Raw genomic sequence first — 22,053 nt, 5'->3', positions numbered from 1 at the left:
CATAAGGGTCTATTTGTCTTGTGCCTGGATCTGCCTCTGAACTGGGGTCCCATACTGTCCCACCTCAGACTTTGAGTTCATGGCAGATATCAGCGGCAGGGTGCTGCCCCATTGCTAAGCTGGTTTCTCCTGCCCGTAGCCTGCACCCAACGCAGGCTTGGAATGGCAGTTTGGAGAAGGAGCTGGTCCGTGCTTCCCCCAGTGTGGAGGCAGCCAGCCCCGCTGCGTGGTATGCTATGAGAGCCTTTCCCTTGCCAAGATGAATGTCCCAACCCTTCATGGAGATGAAGGCAGTTTCTCTTTGCAGTCTGATAATTTTGCTGGCTGCTGCCTGGGGAGCACTGAGTACAGCCTTACACTGTTTTCTGCTGTTTTCTCTAAAAAGCAAAAAGCCCCAGCTCCCATGCTCCCTACGGCTACAGTTCTGCTTGGCCAGTACAAGGAAAGAAGAGATGCTTCTTACATCTTGCCCCGTATCCACATCTACACAAGGTAGGTGGGGTTTGTCTGTCTGTAATTCTGTTGGAGTGCTAGCATGAGAGAGGCCAGAGAAGCAGAACCATCATCTAGCTCTGATCAAGCACAAAAAAACCCCTAAAATAAGTATTGAACGGGAAAACCATCTTGAGCCTTTAAAGGGACACCATCAAGATTTAAAATAGTATGTTAATAAAAAATTCATGTTCGGTGATCGTGATCCTGTTGCAGCAAACTGTATTGGTGTCAGTCATTGTTCTCCATGTCACTAATAGTAAAACACAGAGACTGGTACTTACAATTCCTCTCAAGTAATGTTTGGCCATGCCAAAAACCCATCAAAGTCTCCTCTTCTTTGGTACAATACAAATACATAGTAAAGGACAAGTAACAGTAACAACTGCATCTTCTTTTAGTTGTGTATGCTATCTTTCTTTCTCTTGCTTCTTGGTTGTTCAGAATTGCTTTTTTAAGGAAAAAAAAAAAAACAACAACAAAAAAACCCCAACCTGTTATAGGTGGGCACTCAGTTGTTATAAATTATTTAAGGGCTGGATGAATGGAGGCTACCTTATTTATCTTCTTTAATTTATGGATTTGGATGTACTAAGGTTTAATCAGAGTGGTTTTCTGCTCCTTTACCACCCTTGGAAATCATTTACTTGGGTAACCTTGTCATAAAAATAAAAATTCCTTAAAATTCTCATCATGGACATTTATCTCAAAATTCTGAACTCCTACCAGCAATCTCAAATTTCTACTTTAAATTTACTGCTTAAAAACTGATGTATATGCTTTGTGGTGGAATTAAGCTTTTTTTTTTTTTAAATGCACACTCAATCATAAAGGAGAGACTGGAACAGAGGTGATATATTCAAAATTCAGATCTGTCCTTCAGTTTTCAGAATGGGTGTGTTTGCGCGATGATGGATATAACTAGTGGCTTTAAGACGGTGCCACCATATGTTTAAATGAAGGACTTCTAAAGCTTCCGGACTGGGAGGGGGACCAAGGAAACCACAGCAGTTGCTAATTTCTCTGTTCCTGTTCCTGCTGTCAGTGGTAAAATATGGGGATGTTCAAAATATCCAAATGCAGAAGGACAGAGCAGAAACATGGCTCTCCTTGGCATTTTTTTGTCTGTGAACAGATATTTTTAAACTAATATGCTCAGTGTGCAGACTTTTCCAATTTTGCTGTCTTTCTTATTGTTATTTGCTATTTTTCTTTATAACCCCTTCTAAAGTATGTAATGGGAATCTCACATCATTCACTCAAATAATTTCTATATACCTTTCACATCACTTCTAGCACCTATACACCAGCTGTGTCTGTGGTCTGTTATTTTTTTTCCCCTTTGCAAGTCTGTCTGTTGCCCACCCTCTCCGTAAAAATCAGAAACCAGGGAGCCTAAGTTAATGGGATACCGAGGAGCACCATAGAATCAAAGAATTATTTAGGTTGGAAAAGACCCCTAAGATCATCGAGTCCAACCATTAACCCAACACTGCCAAGTCCACCACTAAACCATGTCCCTAAGCGCCACGTCTACACGTCTTTTAAATACCTCCGGGGATGGTGACTTAACCACTTCCCTGGGCAGCGCAGAGCGGCTGCTGGGGCAGGCACGGCACTTCTGCCTTCTGCCAGCAGCTACAAAAACCCAAGTCCCTGTGGACTCCATAAACACCGATGGTTGTGCTGAGGTGCTCCCAGAAGCTTTGGAGTGGGAGCAAGAAGACAGATGTTAGTCATTGTCCTTTCCCAATCTAGCCTTGCCCATCTATTTCACTGTGCTGTACGTGGGGTAGAGGAAGGTAGATCCTGAACAGGTAGAAGAAGTCACACTTAGTCGTACTGTAAGTGAGAGCATACCTTGCAGCAAAGTGATAAAACTGTTTTCTGGTATTCTTTTTGGGCAAAGTAAAAAATGCCTTAAGACTGAGAAAGGGCTGTCTTTCAAATTATTGTGGAATATTTCTCGACCGAGTTACAAGTAACGTACCCATATCACACAGTCTCCTTTGCGTTTACTTCCAATGATCTAGGAATGCTTCTGTTGTACAGAAAGCCCAAATTGTATTTAATCAATCTGTTAGTTTTATAGGTCCCCTTTTATTCTCAATGGATTGCAATTAGACATCTGGCTGCAGTCTGTAAAAAGTGTAACTGTGCTAGAACTGGAGTCCCTAAAATTAAGTAGGCTCACAGAAATCTGTGCCAGTGCAATATTTTTCTTTGTTCTCGAACAAAAGGATAGCTCGCTAGGAAACTCCTGTCACCCAGCTTTCCCTGGTGGTGCTGTGGAGACTTCCATGTTTTTGTCAGTTATTCTGAAAACTGGAGATTGCAAAATCTTGACAGGTAAGGGTGTGCTTTAAAAATCAGTAGGATTAGGTGTTGCTTTTTAGTATTTTTGAGACGTTTGATACTTGTCTAGCAGAGCTTAACTTTTTTGACCCTTCTTCCTTCTTCGTGATGCTGTCTTGCATTATCTAGGGAGCTCACTTCAGTGTTTTGATCATGTTTGTTAACTGGAATTGGAAGTTTCTATAAAATGAAAAGGGAATTGCAAGGCAGATAATGTTCATGCTTTACACCATGCTCATCTCTTTTACCAGAGGTCAGACTGCTTCTGCTACCCCCACGTCCTTCAAGTTTAGAGTAGAGGGAGATAAAGCCTGTTTTGTCCTTGAGGAAGGGTTCAAAATCCCTCCATCCCAGAAAATCCTTCTGCTTACCACTGCTTTATTATCCTTCCCAGCTTGAAGACAGCATAGTAAGTTGTCCAGAGAAGGAAGCTGGAAGATCCAAAGCAAAATGGCAATGCCCATGGTAAGTTTCTACTCAATTCTCTTGAATAGAAACATCAAAGGCCAGTATGTTCTCCAATAAAATCAATCCAAATCACCAAATGAGGCTGACAAATTTGAAATCAACCATTTCAGAGGTTCCAGTAGGTTACTTTTTCATAAAACTAAGTAATTTTAGGTAAAATTGAGAACAAATCTCTCTAAGAGCCAGAGGAAATGCTTCAGGTCGTAGATGTATGGTTAAAAAGTATCACCACAACTTTCCAAAAAGTGGGAAAATTATTCTCAGAGCAAAACTGAAGTACTGCCCTTCTTCAGATCACTCTGGATTAGCGACTTGAACAAAACTCAAACCTGCACCCTTGAGAAAGTCAAGTGGTACAATATAATTGTTGAAAAGTATGAAGAAGTCTCTCAGCCCTTCCAGTGATTTCTTAGGAAGGAAACTTCTCATAACAGGGAGTCCTTCTACCTGGCACCACAATCGAAGGCAGATCCAGGGGCAGCAGGTAAGTCCAGGCTTCTGCTGGTTGTGACAGATGAAGCTGGATGCCCAGATTGCTGGGTGAGTTTCTATGCCCTGTGTTATTTAGGATGTCACACCAAATTATCCCAATGGTCCCCTCTGGCCTTCCCAGCTTAACCTTGTGTGGGTGCTTGCGGCAAGCCTGCCTGTCCCAAGCCCCCTGAGCGGGGAAGAGAACCGGCTGGCTCACCGGGCTCTGGAAAAGACCCTGAGCAAGGACAGTAGCTGCTCCCTCACCCCATCAGTGGGAGGTCTGGCAGGGAATTTCAGCCACCAGAGAGAAAAAGAGGTTTTGGGTGAATTTCCTGCTGTCTGATGGAGCTCATCCCTTTCTAGATACTGCTAAATCATTCTTGACAGGGATGACTTATCCCCAGGGCTTCTAAAACTGCTTCTGACAAACAACCTTTTTTGGTATTGGAATGCATTGAATTTCCCTAAGCATTGTGCATCTGCGAAGTATTTCGTGTTAGAAAGGTATGCTTGCGTTCTCTTCAAGCTCCTCATCCCTGATTTTCTAAATTACACAGGACGAATGCTGTGCTATGCCATAAGTACACAAAGTGAATTATTTGGAAGGCAGAATAAACATTTCTAGCAAGCATTTTTTAATCAGAGAGTGTTTACTGATGTCTTTTACAACATGTTTTCTTGGCTGCTTGGAAGAGAATGGGAACATAATTTTGAAATTTCTTATTCTTTTCCCTAACTTATCATTTGTATGAGAACACATTCCTATGGTATATAGAGCCTTCCACAGGGAATAGTTTTTGGTGAAAAATTCAGCCTGCACCCTAGAAGAAGGGTATATCTTCCAAGCATAATAATGTCTGATGACAACAATAATACAGTGAAATTAATTCAGTGTTTCTAATGTTTGTGATCCTTTCGTAAGTCTCACAATAGTTGAAATTTTTGGTTTTTCTCTGTTCTCACATATACGAGAACACAAGCTGTCAATCTTTACGGTGAATAAGTTTCTAGCACTTAGGAACAGTGAAGAAAGCTAAGCTCACCAGCATATTAAATGCTTCCATAGTATTATCTCAGAAAACAAAAGATGCACACAAAGGTTGGGGGGGGAATGTTTGTTTTGGTTTTTGTTTGAAAAATATTCCTATTTCAAAGCTATTCACATGCATTTTGGTGGCAGGCAGAAAGTGGCACTACTGAGCCAGTTGACTTTTAAATCTAATTGCTTTTGATCTTAGTCATTATAGGTAGTACTTTTCTCTCTAAATATTCCCATTGAACACTGTGTAGCTACTTGCAGTGTAAAGTATGAATCCATGTAACTTAGGATCATTAAACTGAGAAAAATATGTTCAGCAAAGTATCAACCTTTTAATTATAGGTGTTACACTAAATTTGCACTCATTTCTGAAGTGAGAGGTTCTATTACTTTCCTAGCTGTGGGGGAGTGCCATGATTTTATTTTATATGGGAATAGCTGTTTAAAAATCATAAATACTGGATTGTTCTGATAGGTTTTACTTGGCTAATGCTCTGCTACACAAATGGGATTGTTTGACAAGGTGTACATTCAAATCCTGAAAAGAATTTGCAACTATAAGATGAGAAATAGCTAAAAGATAGGTGATATTTTTCCATTGTGGAAAATCTTCCTTATTCCTCAAGCTCTTCTATGGGCCCTGCATTCCCCCTTTTTTGCCCCCTCTCTGCTCTGCTGGGGTTTAGCACGTCTCAGACCTTTGTCGTCTGAGGCTACAGCACCAGGGACCAGCCACTGAAATTACTAAACCCAGAATATTTCTATATGATGAATATCAGCTGGGTTTGATCAGCTTAATGGCAGAAGAATATTAGAAGACTGGTTTTAACCGTCCTACAGTGAGCTCTTTCCAGCCTTTTGTGTACATGTAGATTTACAGGCACGTACCTGTGTCTATATATATTGCAATGAACTGTAGCTTTTCACATTTACAAGCTCATCCTCTTACAGTGGCATAGCACAGAATATTGTCCAATATAGCAACAGAGGAAAGCGCGGACAAGTACTTATGAAAGTACATGATTGAGCCAAAAATTTTCCCCCAACACATTTAGTCAGTTAAACGGTTTCAAGTGATTTTACCCTAGCCTGGTGAGCGCTCAAAGGGTGTTCAGCCAGCACCGTGCTGCCCTGTTGTACCCTCACGTCAATGGACGGACTTTGTACTGCCTTCGGAGAATGCCCAGTGCAATATACAGGGGCTTGTTGGCCATGCCCTGCAATGTAAACCATAACAAAAACGGTAAAAGAGTAATAAACTCCCCTTTCTAAAGACAGTTTCTTTTTCCCTATGGCTTAGTCCACTGTAGTATCAGCTATCAACACACGAGAGAAGAGAAGGGAGTTTCCTCTTACCCTTCACAAAATCTTGGAAGGAGAGACAAAGAGTAAGTTGAACATGGGTAATTTTACATCCAAGTCTCAGCCGAGATCCTGATCTTTGAAAATTTCTAAAGCTCCCTTTGGCATCATCCTAAACTGCTGAAATGAATGTGTGTATAGTCAACTGCTGTTGACAAGGAAACAATGTTTCCTTATATTAAGCAAACAAATGACAAGGTGTCACTAGTCTGAGGCTTTGCCTCTTGTTGCTGAGCTTTGAAACCTACCTGCTGCCTGAAGGCTGGGAGTAAATCCCCTCTGGTCTTTAATACAGAGCTGCTCTGTAACACCCACCTTGCAATATTTACAGCCGTGATGGGTAGCTTTTATTTCCTGATAATGTACTGGCAGCATGTTCCCAGTTACAAGAGAAATAATAGTGGAAGCATATGGGAAACCTTATTCCCTTTCCTAATAACAAATACAGTGGAATTACACTTTATAATACCACAGACATTTTTGTTTATGATGCACATAAATCTTGGGATATGTTACTAGGAAGACACACGCAGAGCTTTTTTATTAAAGAATTCACATTCTGCAGCTGAACCTATTTTTTTAAAAAGAAATGCATTATTATTATTAACCATGCAGAGTGTAGCCTCAGCAGTTCGCACTTATGCCTGGAGCTCCATTAAAGATTTTCTAAATTAATAAGATTATAGAGTATTTAGTCTCTATTAATTATTGATACATATAGATTAATGCTTATTTATCCATATATATTCAATTAATTTTCAAACATTTGTGCTAATTTGTTGAAAAACCTACAGTAAATATTATTACAAAGGAGGTCTTCAGTCTTTATAGACCTTAGGGATTAAATATTACTGGAAAACGGAGAGACCGTAGCCCTGATCCAGGGTCCGCTTTGATCCTCATCCGTTGAGCCTCTCTCCCATGTTCTTCTGTTCCTCACCACGCTGCTTTTCCCCTGGTACAGCCTGCTGCCTGTGGCATCTTACAGCCCCCTTGCCATCTAGGATTCCTGCCTTTCTTTTCTCCTCGCACATTCACAGCCACAAACCAGGCAGAGGTAGGGGGTCTGGCCTGTCGTCTTTGCTTGTAGCTATTTGATCTGTGCCTATGTCTATAGGAGAGAGGGTGGGGGGAGCACCCAGGCACCCCAGAGATGGCCAGCAGTGGCCTCCCCGCCTCTCCAAAGCCCTGAGATCACGGTCGGAGCTGCTCTTGCAGAGAATATTTTTGAGGCCAAACCCCCTTGATATTGAAATCAATATCAAAACCTCTGTTAACTAAAATGATCCTGAATTTGGCTTTGTATCTACGCTATTAATGAGCAGGCTAATGTACAGACCTACAGACTTCTGAGGAGTTTAAAAACCCAGGGAATGGAAAATTATACTGAGATTTACCCTGTTAAAACAATTGGACCTCAACCAAAAAAGCACTTGTGCTTTCAAGAATCACTGACAGTTTTAAGAGCCAATATTTCATGAGTTTTGGGGAAGGCAAGCAAATATGGTATGCTGTCAAAAATGTGAATTCAAACATTCTTTATACAGCCTTTACTTGAAGGTCTGATGTTTTGGGGTGAAAAACTTAGGTCCTTGAAGCCCATGACTTTGATTCAATCTGATTCAATCGAGGCAGTTCAAGTATAATATTGAGACAACTTTTAGAAATTGCTTAAATGTTGGATTAAATTTTGGATTTAATATGTAATGTAAAAGTTACTAATTCTGGCTTTTACATAAAATGAAGAGGCAGTAAAAACCTGAAATACCCATTTCCTGGGATATTCTCATATTAAAAAAGTCTCTCAGTAGAGTGTGAATTATTTGCGGTTTTTAATTTCTGGAAGATCAGCAATTCCAAAGCTACATTTAATTATGATCTTTTGGAATTTTTTTTTAATATTCTTGAAACTGCCTACTTTTCTTTCAGCCTGCCAGAGCAGACGAGCTGGCAGAATATAATTTTGTTTAAATTACATTCTGGTGGAACATTCTGCATTTAATAAATTAACATTTTGCCACGGGAAACTGTTTCACTGGAGCAGTCCAAGTTGATCGAGTAAAAAGAATACAAACTTCATTTTCCCCTGCCTTGCCACTTTGCCATTTTGGAAGGATTTTTCACCCATTTAGTCCAAGGATAAATGGCTAAACAAGTTGGAAGGAAGGAAAACTAAAACCCTAGTCTCTACTTCTTTGAATTTCACCATGCCTTGGTCAGAAAGTATTGGGAAGTACGTACTAGTTTTAATATATTTAATTTGTGATTTTTAAAAAAATAAATGCAAAAATGCCAATTAAATGACTACATCGATTAAAAAAACCTAAACTCTCTCAGATAACTAATTCAGCCTTCTCCAATCAGAAGTGTTAAAAATAGCATGGATGCCGTGCTAGAGAAGCTGAGTGTATATCACACCATAGATCCCACTTCTGTTTGGGTGCTGTCTGGATGAAAACGTGAGCAGCAGATTAAAAGAGTGCTGGTAATATGAAGAAAGAACAAAAACACAGAAAAAAGTAAGGTTTACAGATATTTAGAGAAACTGTCATGGGTTGGTAAATGGTATTTATAATTTGTGCTCCTGAAGGGGGGGGGCGAGAATAATCTGTGGCTTTATTAACTCAAGAAAAAAATCTTATCAGAGATGAACACTGAGGTGAGGTTTTGCTAATAGAGTATGTTTGGGGACGGGGAGGTATTAGTTTCTTTCAGGTGGAAGTTAAAACAGCCAGTCTCTGGTTCTGCTTTTCTAAATCAGCCAGAGGTGGTGGGATAATGGCTTTACTGTTCAAATTTAATGGCCTCAGAAAGGAACAGGCTATTCTAACCTTCACTAGCTTGTCATAAATCTTACTGCTGATTAAACAAAAAACGGGATTTTTTTTTTTTTTTTTTTTTTTAAGAAATCCAGGATTTAGGAGACCCTGTCTCACAAAAAACAAATTAAGAAAAAAATAAGAGTTTCACTCAACTTCAAGAATTTCAATGTGTTGAACCGACTTTTCTTCCCAAACTGTATCCACATATACTTTAACCTGTCCACAGAACAACGCTTGTGAGCTCTATGGACTTGGACGACAGACCTGGGTAAGACAAACTCTGGACTCTAACCAGGCAAAGTCGCTCTTAAAGAAACTCTCAGATTTGAAGGACACCACGTTGCCTTAGAAGTCTTTCTGTGCCATATGATTTTTATCATATGCTATATTAATCAATGATAAATGCTGGAGTTTTAAATCAGAAACCTTTAATACATGCAATGTGTTGCAATAAATCAAATCCTAATGAAAAAAACCCACTGTTCAGAAAGCTCCAGAGTGTTCTTACAGATACACTGGTTTGCAGGAAGTTATGAATAACTTATCCTTTCATTTTCTTTTTAATTTTGAAAATGAAACTCTATTAAGGTTAAAAAAAAAAGTTTTGATTTGTTTTCATCCTGGCATTTCTTGAGAGAAATTCTTAACTTTTATAAAATATACTGTTTAAAATACTGTAACTATTGAAAATACAATTTATAATATTTAATGTTTTCATTACAAATTTAGAAATTTTGTCCACACAAAATGGCATGTTTAAATCACTAAATAGGCTTATATTATAATATTATAATTGCCTATGAGACCAAAAAATTCTTCTGTACTTTTTTTTGAGAAATGAATTAATAGCAATCAAAAATCATTTTTATGTAAGTATTGTAGAACTAGTGAGTTTTTTTACAATGTCATATTCAATAGTAAAAATAAGAATGTGAAAGAAATATGATTTTAATAAATGAAAAGACACTTATATTGTAAGGTCCTATGCAGATGAATCTCATAAACAGTTAGAAACCTTGATTTTAGGACCACTGTATATTCTGGCACAGATAGAAGACTAATTGTAAGGAAAAGTATTACTTTATTAGGGCAATGTTTCCAGAATAAAAGGTTGCCATCAAAATAAAAATGTAATGTGTGGCTTTCTCTCTGTGGGTGATGATGCTCTATGGGCAGTAGTCCTCAAATTACTTTTGCTTCTTATCTCTAAGAAAATCTCTGTGGAAACATTACCATGTGCATTTGGCCCATAAGGAACAAAGTTTTATTCCTCTCACTTCCTGTATTTACGTAGTAATTGTGTTTGCTGCCTGCAGAAAATGATTACAGTTGCATACAAAGCTATGCTACATCTACGTACATCACTTGGAAATGGTACCACTGTGCATTCAGAACGAATGTTGTAAAAGGGACGTGTAGATAGCAGTGCTAATAAATGTGTGGCTAAGACATTAAAGGCCACGAAATGAAAATGAAGGGTAAGCTAAAACTGATGTTGGCATCCCACTACCGAACTGAGAATAGGCTGGCAATGAAGAAGCAGGGGGATTTACTGGAGAACCTTGTTGCTGCTAGCATGTGTGCGGCAGTAAATAAACGGGAGCTCTCCTGACCTGGCGAATGAGTAATCTGTACTGGCAGTAAAAACGCATGAAAGAAGTGAGAGTCTCTCTGCGAGGGGGTTCAAAGGAGCAGGGCAGGAAACAGTGATCTCTGCAAACAGAGTCGGGATGTCCTGTATAGCAAAGTAAGGGGTTGCATTTGAGACGTGTTAACATCTAACCCCCAGCAGGTGCTTCCAGGCATGCATGCAGCACACAGCAAAAAAATAAAGTGATCTCATAAAATTCCTAAGCAAGGGGGCTCTGGGAGTCTACAGAAGGGGAAGATCTTTCAGGCAGTTCCCAGCACTATGGTGTCCACATTTTCACCGTTTTGTAAGTTCATGTGAGCACTGGCGAAGTTTCATGGGTGCTGCAAACTGCTAGCCCCAAGTAACATCAGCACTGTAGTGTGTCTTGGTACAACTATTCCCAATCAACCCTAGCATGGAAACAACTGAGGCAATTGAAAAAGAGCTTTATACTTATGGCTGCGAGCACTGCTCTGCTCTCTGAGCACAGAGAATAGGCTGCCTCTCCTCCTGGGACACTGGCAGTGGCATGCACCTGTAGCATGGGCCATAGTAATGGAGAACAAGGCTATCTCCCACGTATTTCTGGTTCAGCCTGCTATATATCTTGGCAATGACAAAAAAACCCCTAGAATCAGCTGAAACTATAACGTGTACTGGACCCTGACAATACAGATGGATGGATCAGCATTCAGTACTGCTGGTGCAGCGCTACCCTGGTGTGCACAGATGTTAGCCTTATTCAGGAGATTGGCATATGGAGAGTCAACCATCTGCAGTTTCTTACCATCATCCTTTGAAAGCCCTAGTGATACTGCATTGCCACAGGGTCTGGTATAAAGCGAGAGACTGAAAGACACCATTTGTTGCCCAAGATTCCCAAATGTGTACCTGTTCACAGGAGCCAGCATTACAGCTATGATAGGTGTACCTACCAGACCTTCCCGAGACATCCATTAAACACTAGCAAATAATGACGGGTTTACCCACCACTTGCCATTGGTGCTCTTGGTTTTAAGCTGGAGAGCCTTGATTTGTGTCTCCACAAAGGGTTGGAGAGTTGCCATGCCAATGGTAATAGGTCAAAACCTGACCATCAGGTCTAACTAGTGAGCATCTGATGGAAAACCACAATGCATCGTATAGTGTTTTATTACAGCTCGTGCTTTCACAGCAAACCCTGAATGCTTTGCACGATTTTATCTTCCTTTGCTTGGCCAGTCACCAGAGTATTATCTGGTGACATAAACACAAAAGGCAGGATGATTTTCTCATCAAATTTGATTCTTTGTGTGTGTGCTTATGATCATTGCAAAAAACCCCAAGAAACCCTGATGCACAGTCATCCCCTTCAGCAGTGAAATAACTATATCAAACTGTCACAATTTCAAATGTTCAATGAAATAATTCATCTTTTTGTTTATTTATTAAAGTAGCTACACACAGACCATATGAAATTTCCTAAATAAAATAGTTTCTTGCGAAGTGAATTTCTCCAGGTGAATCAATGTGTTTGTATGCAAAGCACTATTCTCCAACAAACTCTGCTGAAAGCAATATATGACTCATTCTAACTATTCCAAGCTATGCATGACTCATGTTGAACGATGGAGTCAGAAGGTCATTTGTTCTTATGTCTCTGTAAAAGTATTTGGGCTCTGTGTATGTCCAGAGGAAAAGGAAACCCTTATGAAAATTGTCCAGCCCTTTGGGGAAAGCCTAAATCTTCCCGTAGATGAATGCATAGCTCACTAGAAGCAATGGTCACATCCTAGATTTTGACCAAAGGCATTTTTTTCTGAAATGAAGCAGGACATTTAGCTTGAAGGTTATCCTATTACCTGGTATCGTAATCTGCTTATGATTTACCAGTTTTGAAGTTCCACATGCTGGCATGTGATGTTTACCTTCAGGAATGATAATTGATAGACAGTGTCCATCTACTAGAAAGTAATTTTGCACTTTAAAGGGACACCAAGCCCAGTTTTTGACATGCCACTGTTGCTAGACTCTTATTCTGCCCTCTGCGTAAGCTGGAATTTGGTAACTTTTACCTAAAAGCCCTTACATTATTCTGCCTGTATGGAAAGAAGACAAGTGGAGACGTACACCATTAGAAGTAAAAGTATTACTTGAAGGGGTCTATGCCCATATTCATAGAAGAGACAAAGAAGATCATAAGATTTAATTTGTGTGAGAGTATGCGTATATAGGTATATGTAGATAGATAGATAGATAGATAGATAGATCTGTCTAAGAATTTGAAACCAGGCATAGACAAAGATTTGTTTTCATACTACGTTATGATACAGAGGTGGGCAGAAAATGCCTAGTTAATTATTGCTAAATATTTTAAGTTTTGAAGTTCTCCTTTTCTCTTTGAGATTTTCTCTATTATCCCATCTGTCCATCCTTCCATCTATTCACCCTTTTTCTGAGCCTTGCCATTTTCAAATCATTTGAATAATGCCAATGATATTAAATTGAGTTTTTGCTCTCAGTGTTGTTTCTTCTGCTCACATTTGGATGACAAAGGCATATTTAACGTTACTTAAGTAACACTGCTACTAAAGTAACTGCATTATATATGGCATTCATGGTAATGTGTTTATTGCTGCATCAAGTGCTTTTAAGGCAATAATTATGACTACTCTTTAAGTCCGCACTGGCTAGCCTTTCTATAAAGGTATTTGATCACTTCATAGAGTGCTATTTTGCTATACAGCAATTGTTATTGCTCCTTTTTAGCTAATATGCATTGTTTTAGAACTCAGGTTAATGTAGCCCTCTTGAGAGGTTGATATAAAGCAGCCATGGTTTTTGGCTCCTACAGATTCCCTAAATGTTATGAAAATGATTTAAATTAAATTAAATGAAGCTAAATTAAATTGAGTACCACGTATATCCTGGAAATATACTCCAGTATGATACAACCTATGACTTCAGAATTATTTTCAAGAAGGGATTCGAGAAATCAGTACAAATCCAGGAAATTAGTGGAAGCGTAGACAGAGGAATATGTCACAAGACAGTGATGCTGAGCAGAGGCTGTGAGCACTAGATATTTCTGAATTAGACCAATAACTAAAAAACCCTGCCCATTCTATATTTTAAAAGGTATTGTGCTGTTTTTTAAAATTTCAGAATTGTTAATCTTTTTCAAAATTAAGTTCTATTGAGTTCTTACAGCTATTTAAGAAGCTGGAAGAATGAAGGATGATTTTTATGGGGTTTTTTAATTCATTTGCTTGCTTTGTGAAAGATTAAACTTCTTTTCTTGGGAAAAAAACCATTGAGATCTGTGATAATTCTGTGGTGCTTGTACAAACAATATCAAATTGCACTGCTTGGAGTCTTGTAACCCTGCAGACAAAAAAAACAGTGTGCCCTCTGGGACAGGAGAACACTGAGTAAGTTTTCAAATATTCAGGAAAATCTTGCTTAAACCATGTGATAGAGGTACCCTTTTAACGTGTGGGACACATGGAAGGAACATAATTGTCTAAACTAATGAAATGAAAGAGCTAGAAAATTAGAGCCACCGGAATTTGTTTTCTGGCAAGACTGTATAAAACACTGTCAAGACCTACCATGTCTTCAGTGGGAAACCTGGCAGATGAGAGAATCCCAAATCTATTATAATTCAGGCAGGGTACTTGGATAGCCAGTCAATCCGCCAGGCCGCCAAGGAGGAAAATAAATGTTTTGCTGATGGCAAAGGAATTGTGTTTTTTAACTACATCAGTACTGAAATTCTGAATGAAAGAACAGGCTTTATTGAAACAAAAAAGTATGAAACGTTTTGTGTGATGTATCTTGACAAGGCATTTCAGCAGTATTCAGCACTCAAATTATTGCAGAAAGAATTGGGTGATTCAAGAGACCTGAACAAGGAAAATATTGAATGAACTGTCATCTCTGCTGAAGCAGAATGGAGTAGACACTCCCATTTTTAAAAAGATTGTCTGATTATTAGATTTTTCTTATAATGCCTTCTCGGCTGCTTTTTAAATTCATTTTTGAAGTCTTTAAGACCATCCAAAAGTGGGAACTCCAGAATTTCACTTCATTGTGTTCTTCACTGCCACTCTCAAGTGCTTTAAAAGGTGACATAAGGGAAACACAGCCTATAATGACTAATGCTTGGCTGTCTCCTCTCGCTTCCTATGCTCATGCATCTTCTGTTTTTAGTGTCTCCCTGTATTGTCCATTGGTGTGGTTACTTTACTGGCAAGAGTTTATTATTATAAAAAGGCTATAGGGGTGACTATTGTATCTCACATTATCAGCAAGGAAGTGATTGCTGTTTGCAGCTTCTGCTGAAGGAAAAAGCCGCAGATGAATGAACAATAAAAAAAAGATTTGTTGCTAGTGCCTATTTATAGCACCAGGAGTTTCAAATTTTGCTCAAGCACTGGGGATTTTGGGGATTGATATTGAGTACATTTGGAAGTAACTGGATGCAGATTGAGGTATTGGACTGCTGTAACTTCCATCATAATCTTCCCTACAGTTGAGTGTGAGTGTAGGACAACTACAAGAGAGTAGAGCATTCGGAGAAACTCTTCAGAAACCCAGCTTAGAAATCCAAGTATCCATTATAATCCTCCCTGACTCTTAATTCTGGTCTTGACCACTGCTGGCAAATTTCTACAGAAAGCTGGGCATATTCCGTGACACCAGATGCCGAATTCTGTGAAGGGATGCAGAAATGCGTTCTTGTCTGTTGTTAAATAGAGCTTCCTCATCCACATGCCTGGCTTGGGTCCGTACCACCAACTCCAGACAGCACGAGAGGTAAGGCATCTCAGCAGAACTGAAGTATGAATGAGCATTGGTCTACAACAGTTTATTAAATTCCTTCTTTCAAAGGGCATTTAGACTTTGCATGGACAGGGAGGAGGGTCTGCACACAGCCGCATGGAGAGCTTTACCCACCCTGTGCCCACCGCAGCTTTGTACTGACTATCATTTTGCCATGCCTGGTGATGTGGCCCAGGCATTTCTAATTATTCCACCTGAAAGCAATTGTCCTTGCAGAAAGATCAGAAAAAGCATATGCTGGAGAGATTTGGTTACTCAGCTCAGCCTCCTGCTGAGCCAGTACTCTTTAATTTGGAATTATCAGAAAAGATGTAACTCCAACATGAATTCTTGTCTTTAAAATACTAAAATGAGCAAGAAATCACAACCTTTAAGTGTTCAAGGCATTTTAATGATGGTGAAGGTCAAAGACAAAGTGCAGACTTGTGGAAGTGAGGAGGTGTCAGAGACTAATGTAATTCTTATTTCCACTGAAGTAAGTGGACTGAAGCTTAGAGTGGAAGGAGAGGGGAGAATGCAGACAAGCTATTCGGTGCTGCAAGGAGAAGGAAGGACTGCAGTCAACAGTAACACAAAGGACATTCCCAAGCATTGCTCCATCATTTTATAGTATCTCAGAAGGCACAAGGATGCTCGTGCCCTTGTGGCAGCAATTAGAGGGAATACAGAAAAGGGAAGTGTAGCTTTTAAAGAAAGGGGCTTTGTGATATGATGATGCTGGGACAAGCAATTTCTCTTTGATGATCAGCTCCAGCTGGGAGAGTGGGGAAAGAGAGGGAAGCGGGGGGCTCCTGAGAGAGTCTACCTGGAGGAAGGCTATAGAAGGGAAGCTGTGCTACAGTGCAAGTCCTAGAGTTCAGAGGAGAGTAGAAAGTGAAAGGCTAATGCTTTTTGGTTTGGGTTTTTTTTTTAATTTATTAAAGAGTAAGAGCCTTAGTGATCTTGCAGGATTTTTTGAGTTATAAAGGTGTATTTGTGAAAGGTGTTGAAAAAGCCCTGGTCACTGCATTGAGCTCTTCCTGGGTGAGTAAATATTGTACTAGCTCATACTATAGCAACAAAAAAAAGAAAGAATTTAGCAAGTTCTTACTACCTGTTTAGGTAATGCAGCTCTGTTTGTGCTCAGTTAAAAGGAAACTTTAAAGGTAAAAGTTCTGTATTCTTTCTGTATGGCAATCCCAGACACAGCATAACCAGATGTTTATAGGTTTTTTTGCTAAATCACTGATGCCAGTGATCCTGGACTTGTTGTGTGGCTGGGAACCAATATAATTTGCAAGTACACAAATTCAGTAATTCTGCAAATTAACTGATGAATTCTTGAGTCTTTTGCTTTCTAAAATCAAGCAGTGAGATAATACATTGGCAGGAGGGAAAGGGAGAAATTCATTTGCAGAGGCTTGCTAGGCTCAAGATAGATCTCTGCAAAGCTTGGGAAAATAGCTTTCTGTGGCTCTGCTGAGTTCCTGTTTAATTACTTAGCCAGATATGACCTTGCACAACTTCTATAATACAAGGAACTAGGAGATCTTTTGTGGTAAACAGAGCCCATAATAACTCCGTTCTCTAATCTCTGTTTCTCTAGCTGATGCCACCCTTTATAAAACTGTATCCCTGAAACACCTAATTGAGAAATGGCTTTGTGAGGGCATAAAAACATTTGAGTTGCAGGAAGCAATTATACAAGAACAGTGTTACTTGTCTTTTTATTGTTATGTACAAATACTGTTATCAGAAGACTCATTTCTGGTCGTGTGTCCTTTGGGTTGGCAGTTATTATATGTTTGGTCACTGGAAGGAAATGCCTAAGAGGTTGAACAGAGTGATGTTATTTAGTTGTATTTTTCATACAGTTTAGGAGGTAACTGTTCATTTGTAGTTTTCTTGCATGCACCTGGGAATCTGCTGTGTATGAAAGCATTCCCAAGGGATAGGGGTGTGCGTGGCACCTTAGGAGAGCCTAACAGAGAGTCCGTATAACTCTGCAAAGTGAACCTACGCTGTTTGCAGTAACAAATGCTAAGAACTGAAGGAACTGGAGATGTAGTGATGTGGCATAATGCAGTGGATTGTACTGGGTTGAGAAATTGTTTCATTACAAGCGTTGCTTTATATGATCCTCTTGTTTTGTTTTTGAAAGGACTGTATACATAACATATTTTCTTTTATATTGGTGATGCTGATGTTTTAAACTTGCATTGCAGGGGACAGGATGAAATGAGTTTTGAGGTGCATGACATTATAAATGTGGACTGTGGGGGGTTTTTTGTTTGGTTTTTTTTTTTTTGCTGGGGCTGTTGGGTTTTTTTGGTGCTAAATATACCTGTAATATGCAGTTCAGGAAAGAAAGGAGATGGTCCAAATTCTGCCACGCTCTTGTTGAACAACATACAGAGCCTGTGCTAATCCCTCTAGCTATCAGAGCCATTCACACTTCCTCCCTTATCATATTCTTATAGGGCAAGCACAACCTGCCCCTAAATCTCACGATGCCTCTGTGTGTCAGAAACAGCCTCTCACCTGCCATGAAAGCACAACCCTCTCTGCGCAGCGGGCCACAGCCGCTGCTGCAAAATGCATGGCAATACTTTGACATCACTTAAATATCAGCCTCTAAAATATTGTCTCCATTTGCTATTTTTGCCTTTCAAGCAAAGAAGCTGCTCTGCCTTAAGGGGTGAAGGCAGGCCCACTGGTTCTTAATTGCCCCCTTCCCCAGGTCACTCAGGAGATTGTTCTCTAACTGGCTGTAATTATCCTTTACTGTAAACTAACCAAAGTACACTCTGATTTCGGTGTTATGTTCATTAGCAAGCATCCTGTTTTGAATGTTAATGTATTCTGGGAATGTCCAGTCTATAAGAATGGACTGATTTGTGTAGCAAGTGTTTGTGAAATACCCTGAGGAACAAATCTGTACCTGATGTTAAGGACAGAATATCAATGGATGGTCAAGTTGCAGAGTGGATTTACATGTGAACATCGTCTACAAGGGAGATAAACTTTTTATTGTCCCCAAAAGAGCGCTTGATGGGAAGGTTGGTTCTGAGCCTGTGCCTGCAAAAGATTTCTCCCCGTGGTTGGTGTTTGTGGCATGATTTCTCGTTTGAGGTGAAGAGGGGATTTATCCCGTGAGTGGCACTATTGGTGGTTTTGCGATGGAAGTGGGCTGCTAATTTAGCACAGGAGAAATGTGGGAAGAATAAAAGCTTCCCTTCATACCTTGACTCAAACATAATACATAAAAATAAGACTCACCACACATTCCTTAAAAAAAAAAAAAAAAAAATCTGAATCCTAGCAGATGCTTTCTCTTGTTATTTTCAAGATATTCAGCAGTGTGGACTGCTCTGGTTTTGGATGGGTAAATGTGTGCAGCATATATAAGTGGTGCTGAATGCTTTTAACAGCTATGGTTCTGCCATCCAGCTCCTACTCAAGCCCCTGGATCTGGAGTTTTCTGCTGTGTCTCCTGTAATGAGCAATGAAGCATGGCTGCTCTGCCAAGCACAGGTGGAAGGGTTTGCATAGTAATGTTGTCAATCGCTGGATAATAAAGGAGGTGACTTGGTTTTTTTCTGCCTAGTGAGATTATTCCAGTCAAAAGTATGATTTGAATTTCTGAGTGACTCTGTGTGGACACTCTTCTTATAGTAATAGGGGCTCTTTAACCAATGTAGAATAATAAACTTCCTTAGTGGAGCAAACCACATCAGAAAAAGACGGTCTCAAAAATGTGCAGGCGGAAAGCTATTGCTGAAAAACTTGTTCCACAATTGCCTTTTCAGTTAATTTCCTCTTGTATATAAGCCCCATCTCAGAGCGTTTTACCATCTATTTCCGGAGAGAGAGAGCACTTGATCACTGAGCTTGTGCACAGCGCTCAGATCTCAAGACACCAGGCACTTGGAGTGCCTGGTGCTAGAAATCAGCCCTGATGAGCATTCATACGCCTGGTTTGGTTAATAGAATCACCCAAACTGTTCTGATGTGCAAAATTGTTTTAACTGTATATGAGACTACTGCTTTTGCTGGGTATTTTGATACCTCTCTTAATGGTCTGGGTGAGGAAGCAGATGAATATAGAAGTTGTAGAAATGGAAATAAGAATTAAGAAACAAAATAGAAATACGCATTTAAAAACAAAAGGCTCGCTTATTGCTCATGAAGGCATTGGGGTATTTACAGGAAAAAACCCTCTAGAATAAAGGCTTGAGAATGTGATGTTGCATGCTTAGGAACTTCAAATAATCTCTGAATATGACGATTCCCACATGTGGAAAATTGCAAGGAAATAGCTGTCATGCTATTGGGTTCTGTCTATTCTTTCCAAGTTGCACACATCTTTGAAAATTGCTCTGAACAAATCTAATGGCATCCCTGGATACTACAGACTATGAAAATAAGTTTAAAAGAGCCCCCAAAGAATAGTCTGTGGGCTTTTCACCATATCGAATGGTTACATCATTTGCTAAAGTGTAGGCTATGCTTCCATCCTGTCACTGGTAAGTTCAAATGCTTGTCTGCTAATGAAAATTATCCTGCTAATTCTTGTAAGTCAAATTGTGACTGTAACTTTTTCAGGCTTTTTTCCCTTTTGCTCTTTTTGTTCTTCTTAAATACAGTGATAGTTGTGTGAGATTTAAAAAGTCAACTGTCTTCCATTGTTCTGTCTACTTTTCAGAAATAGTGAAAGAAAGAATACAGAAAATGCCTATAAATGGTATTTTATATATATGCACTACATACATGTGTATGTCTGTATGCGCATGGGAAAAACAAATTAATGCAGTGTAAAACATGTGGTGTTATTTAAAAATTCAGATATCGCAGCAGCAAACTTGCCCCAGAAACAAAGATACTTTTATTTAGTTTAAAGAAAGATGTCTGTTATGTGAGGTATAAAAAAAAAATCTCCTTTGTTACCCAGGTGCCTCTGGGTGAAACCCCTGAGCAGAACCTATATAAGCAAGAGGTAGCCAGTACATTCACTATATACCTTTCTGTATGAAAGCATCTCTATGTATCAATGTATATACACATATGTGAATGCATCTCTGTATGTATGTGGGTAAGCAGACTTTTAAAGTAATCTCAGGTTATGGTTTCTGTATCTACTAGCTACACTTGTGCACTTTCAGCCTTTACTAGGAAATGGAGCTTGCTGGCTTTTTCGAGCTTTGTCTCTTTTCAAATACCCATTCGCACATACATATATCTAGGATGGTGTCCCCCAGTTCTTGCCTTACCTTCACATCGTTGATGTTCATCCTCGTTCCCTCCTTCCCAACAAAGATGTCATCTATGTCAACCAGAATGTACCTATCCAAGGACAGTGTGAGCTTCTTCCCTGACAGGAAAGAGATGGCATCAAGAAAGATCAGTTTGTGCAACCAGAAGGTCAGGTTGTTTCCAAAAAGGACTCTTTGAATCCCGTCATGAAGTCCCAAGTCTTGGATGACGGTTGCATACAGAGCAGCCTTTGGCAATGCCACGGGGGGCGGTCTGGAGGTCTGCAGTTCAGTTAAAAGCACAGGTTGATAGGTAGAATGGTTAAACTGGAAAACTGTCCAGTCTTCACCGGGCAATGGACCTTTCTCAACCCTTGGCGCTTTGGTAATGCGCAGCAGGGGAGACTGAGGGTTTACCATGCAGTCTTTGAGGGCTACATTATTGTGAAGGTGTAATGGCAGTCCTTTCAGTTTTGTATTTGGGGAGCTGTTCTCGTTGGCTTTATGAAAACCAATTATGCTAACACTGTATTCCACACAGTATTTTTCCAGAAGCTCTCTATTCCACGAGTCCATGGATACATACTTTAAAATATTCTCATATATAACAATCGTATATTTTCCTCTTCCATTGTCTGTGAGGGGGGGAATATCCCCCTTAGCTGGCGCGATGACCATGTGGTACTGAAATCTGCTGGACTCGAGGATGGCTATGATGTCTTGCCCCAGCTGGGAGTACTGGCTTTCCACGAACAGGAGGACAGTGGGATCAGTTTTAGATGGATCAATTGGCTTAGCTGTTTTCAGCTCCACGGACCTGTATGGTAGAAGCCTGAGGTCTTCACACTCCGCTTCTCCGGTGGTTTCCACGAGGGCCATTTCCTGCTTGTAGCCGGTGTAGAGGTAATAGGCAGAAATGACAATACTTGCCAAGCAGAAGGTCGCCAGGAGAATGACCAGCGTTCTGAAACTTCTGCGGAGCTTCACGATTAGATTCATCTTTTGCAGGACTTCCAACTTCTGTTGGACTTGCCGCTTTTTTGGTTCTCTCTTCCTAAAGTGCCATAGGAATGAGGAGATGCAGAGGTGCCGATTCCCCTCCCAAGATGTTCATGTGACCATTGCAGTGCATTTATGAAGCTGTCGGGGAGGTTATAAAGCTGTTGGGGCGGGAAGTCAAAGGATCCAGACAGCTAAATTGAAAGAGGTTTTCTCAGAATGCAGCAGCTGCCAATAATCAATGAAGAAGACTCTTAACATTATCTGCAACAAGAAGTAAAAGAAGAGTAAATAAAATAAAATCCATAAATCAATTAAAAACACACGTTAATAAAGACAGTGATTGATACTGGT

At 39.8% G+C, this 22,053-nt stretch overlaps 1 protein-coding gene across 1 annotated transcript in view; it reads right to left on the bottom strand.

Annotated features, from left to right (window-relative positions):
• Nucleotides 1–21,699, bottom strand: part of NDST4 (N-deacetylase and N-sulfotransferase 4) — an 84,693-nt gene extending 62,994 nt beyond the window's left edge. The window contains exon 1 of the mRNA XM_050895900.1: nt 20,719–21,699. Coding sequence (XP_050751857.1) covers nt 20,719–21,699 — 981 coding nt within the window. The remainder of the gene's footprint in view (nt 1–20,718) is intronic.
• Between the last annotated feature and the right edge of the window lie 354 nt (nt 21,700–22,053).

Source organism: Gymnogyps californianus, chromosome 4 (genome assembly GCF_018139145.2).
Source record: "Gymnogyps californianus isolate 813 chromosome 4, ASM1813914v2, whole genome shotgun sequence".
Taxonomy (NCBI): domain Eukaryota; kingdom Metazoa; phylum Chordata; class Aves; order Accipitriformes; family Cathartidae; genus Gymnogyps; species Gymnogyps californianus.
Note: the sequence above shows the minus strand (reverse complement) of the source record. Positions and strands in the feature narration are given on the sequence as shown.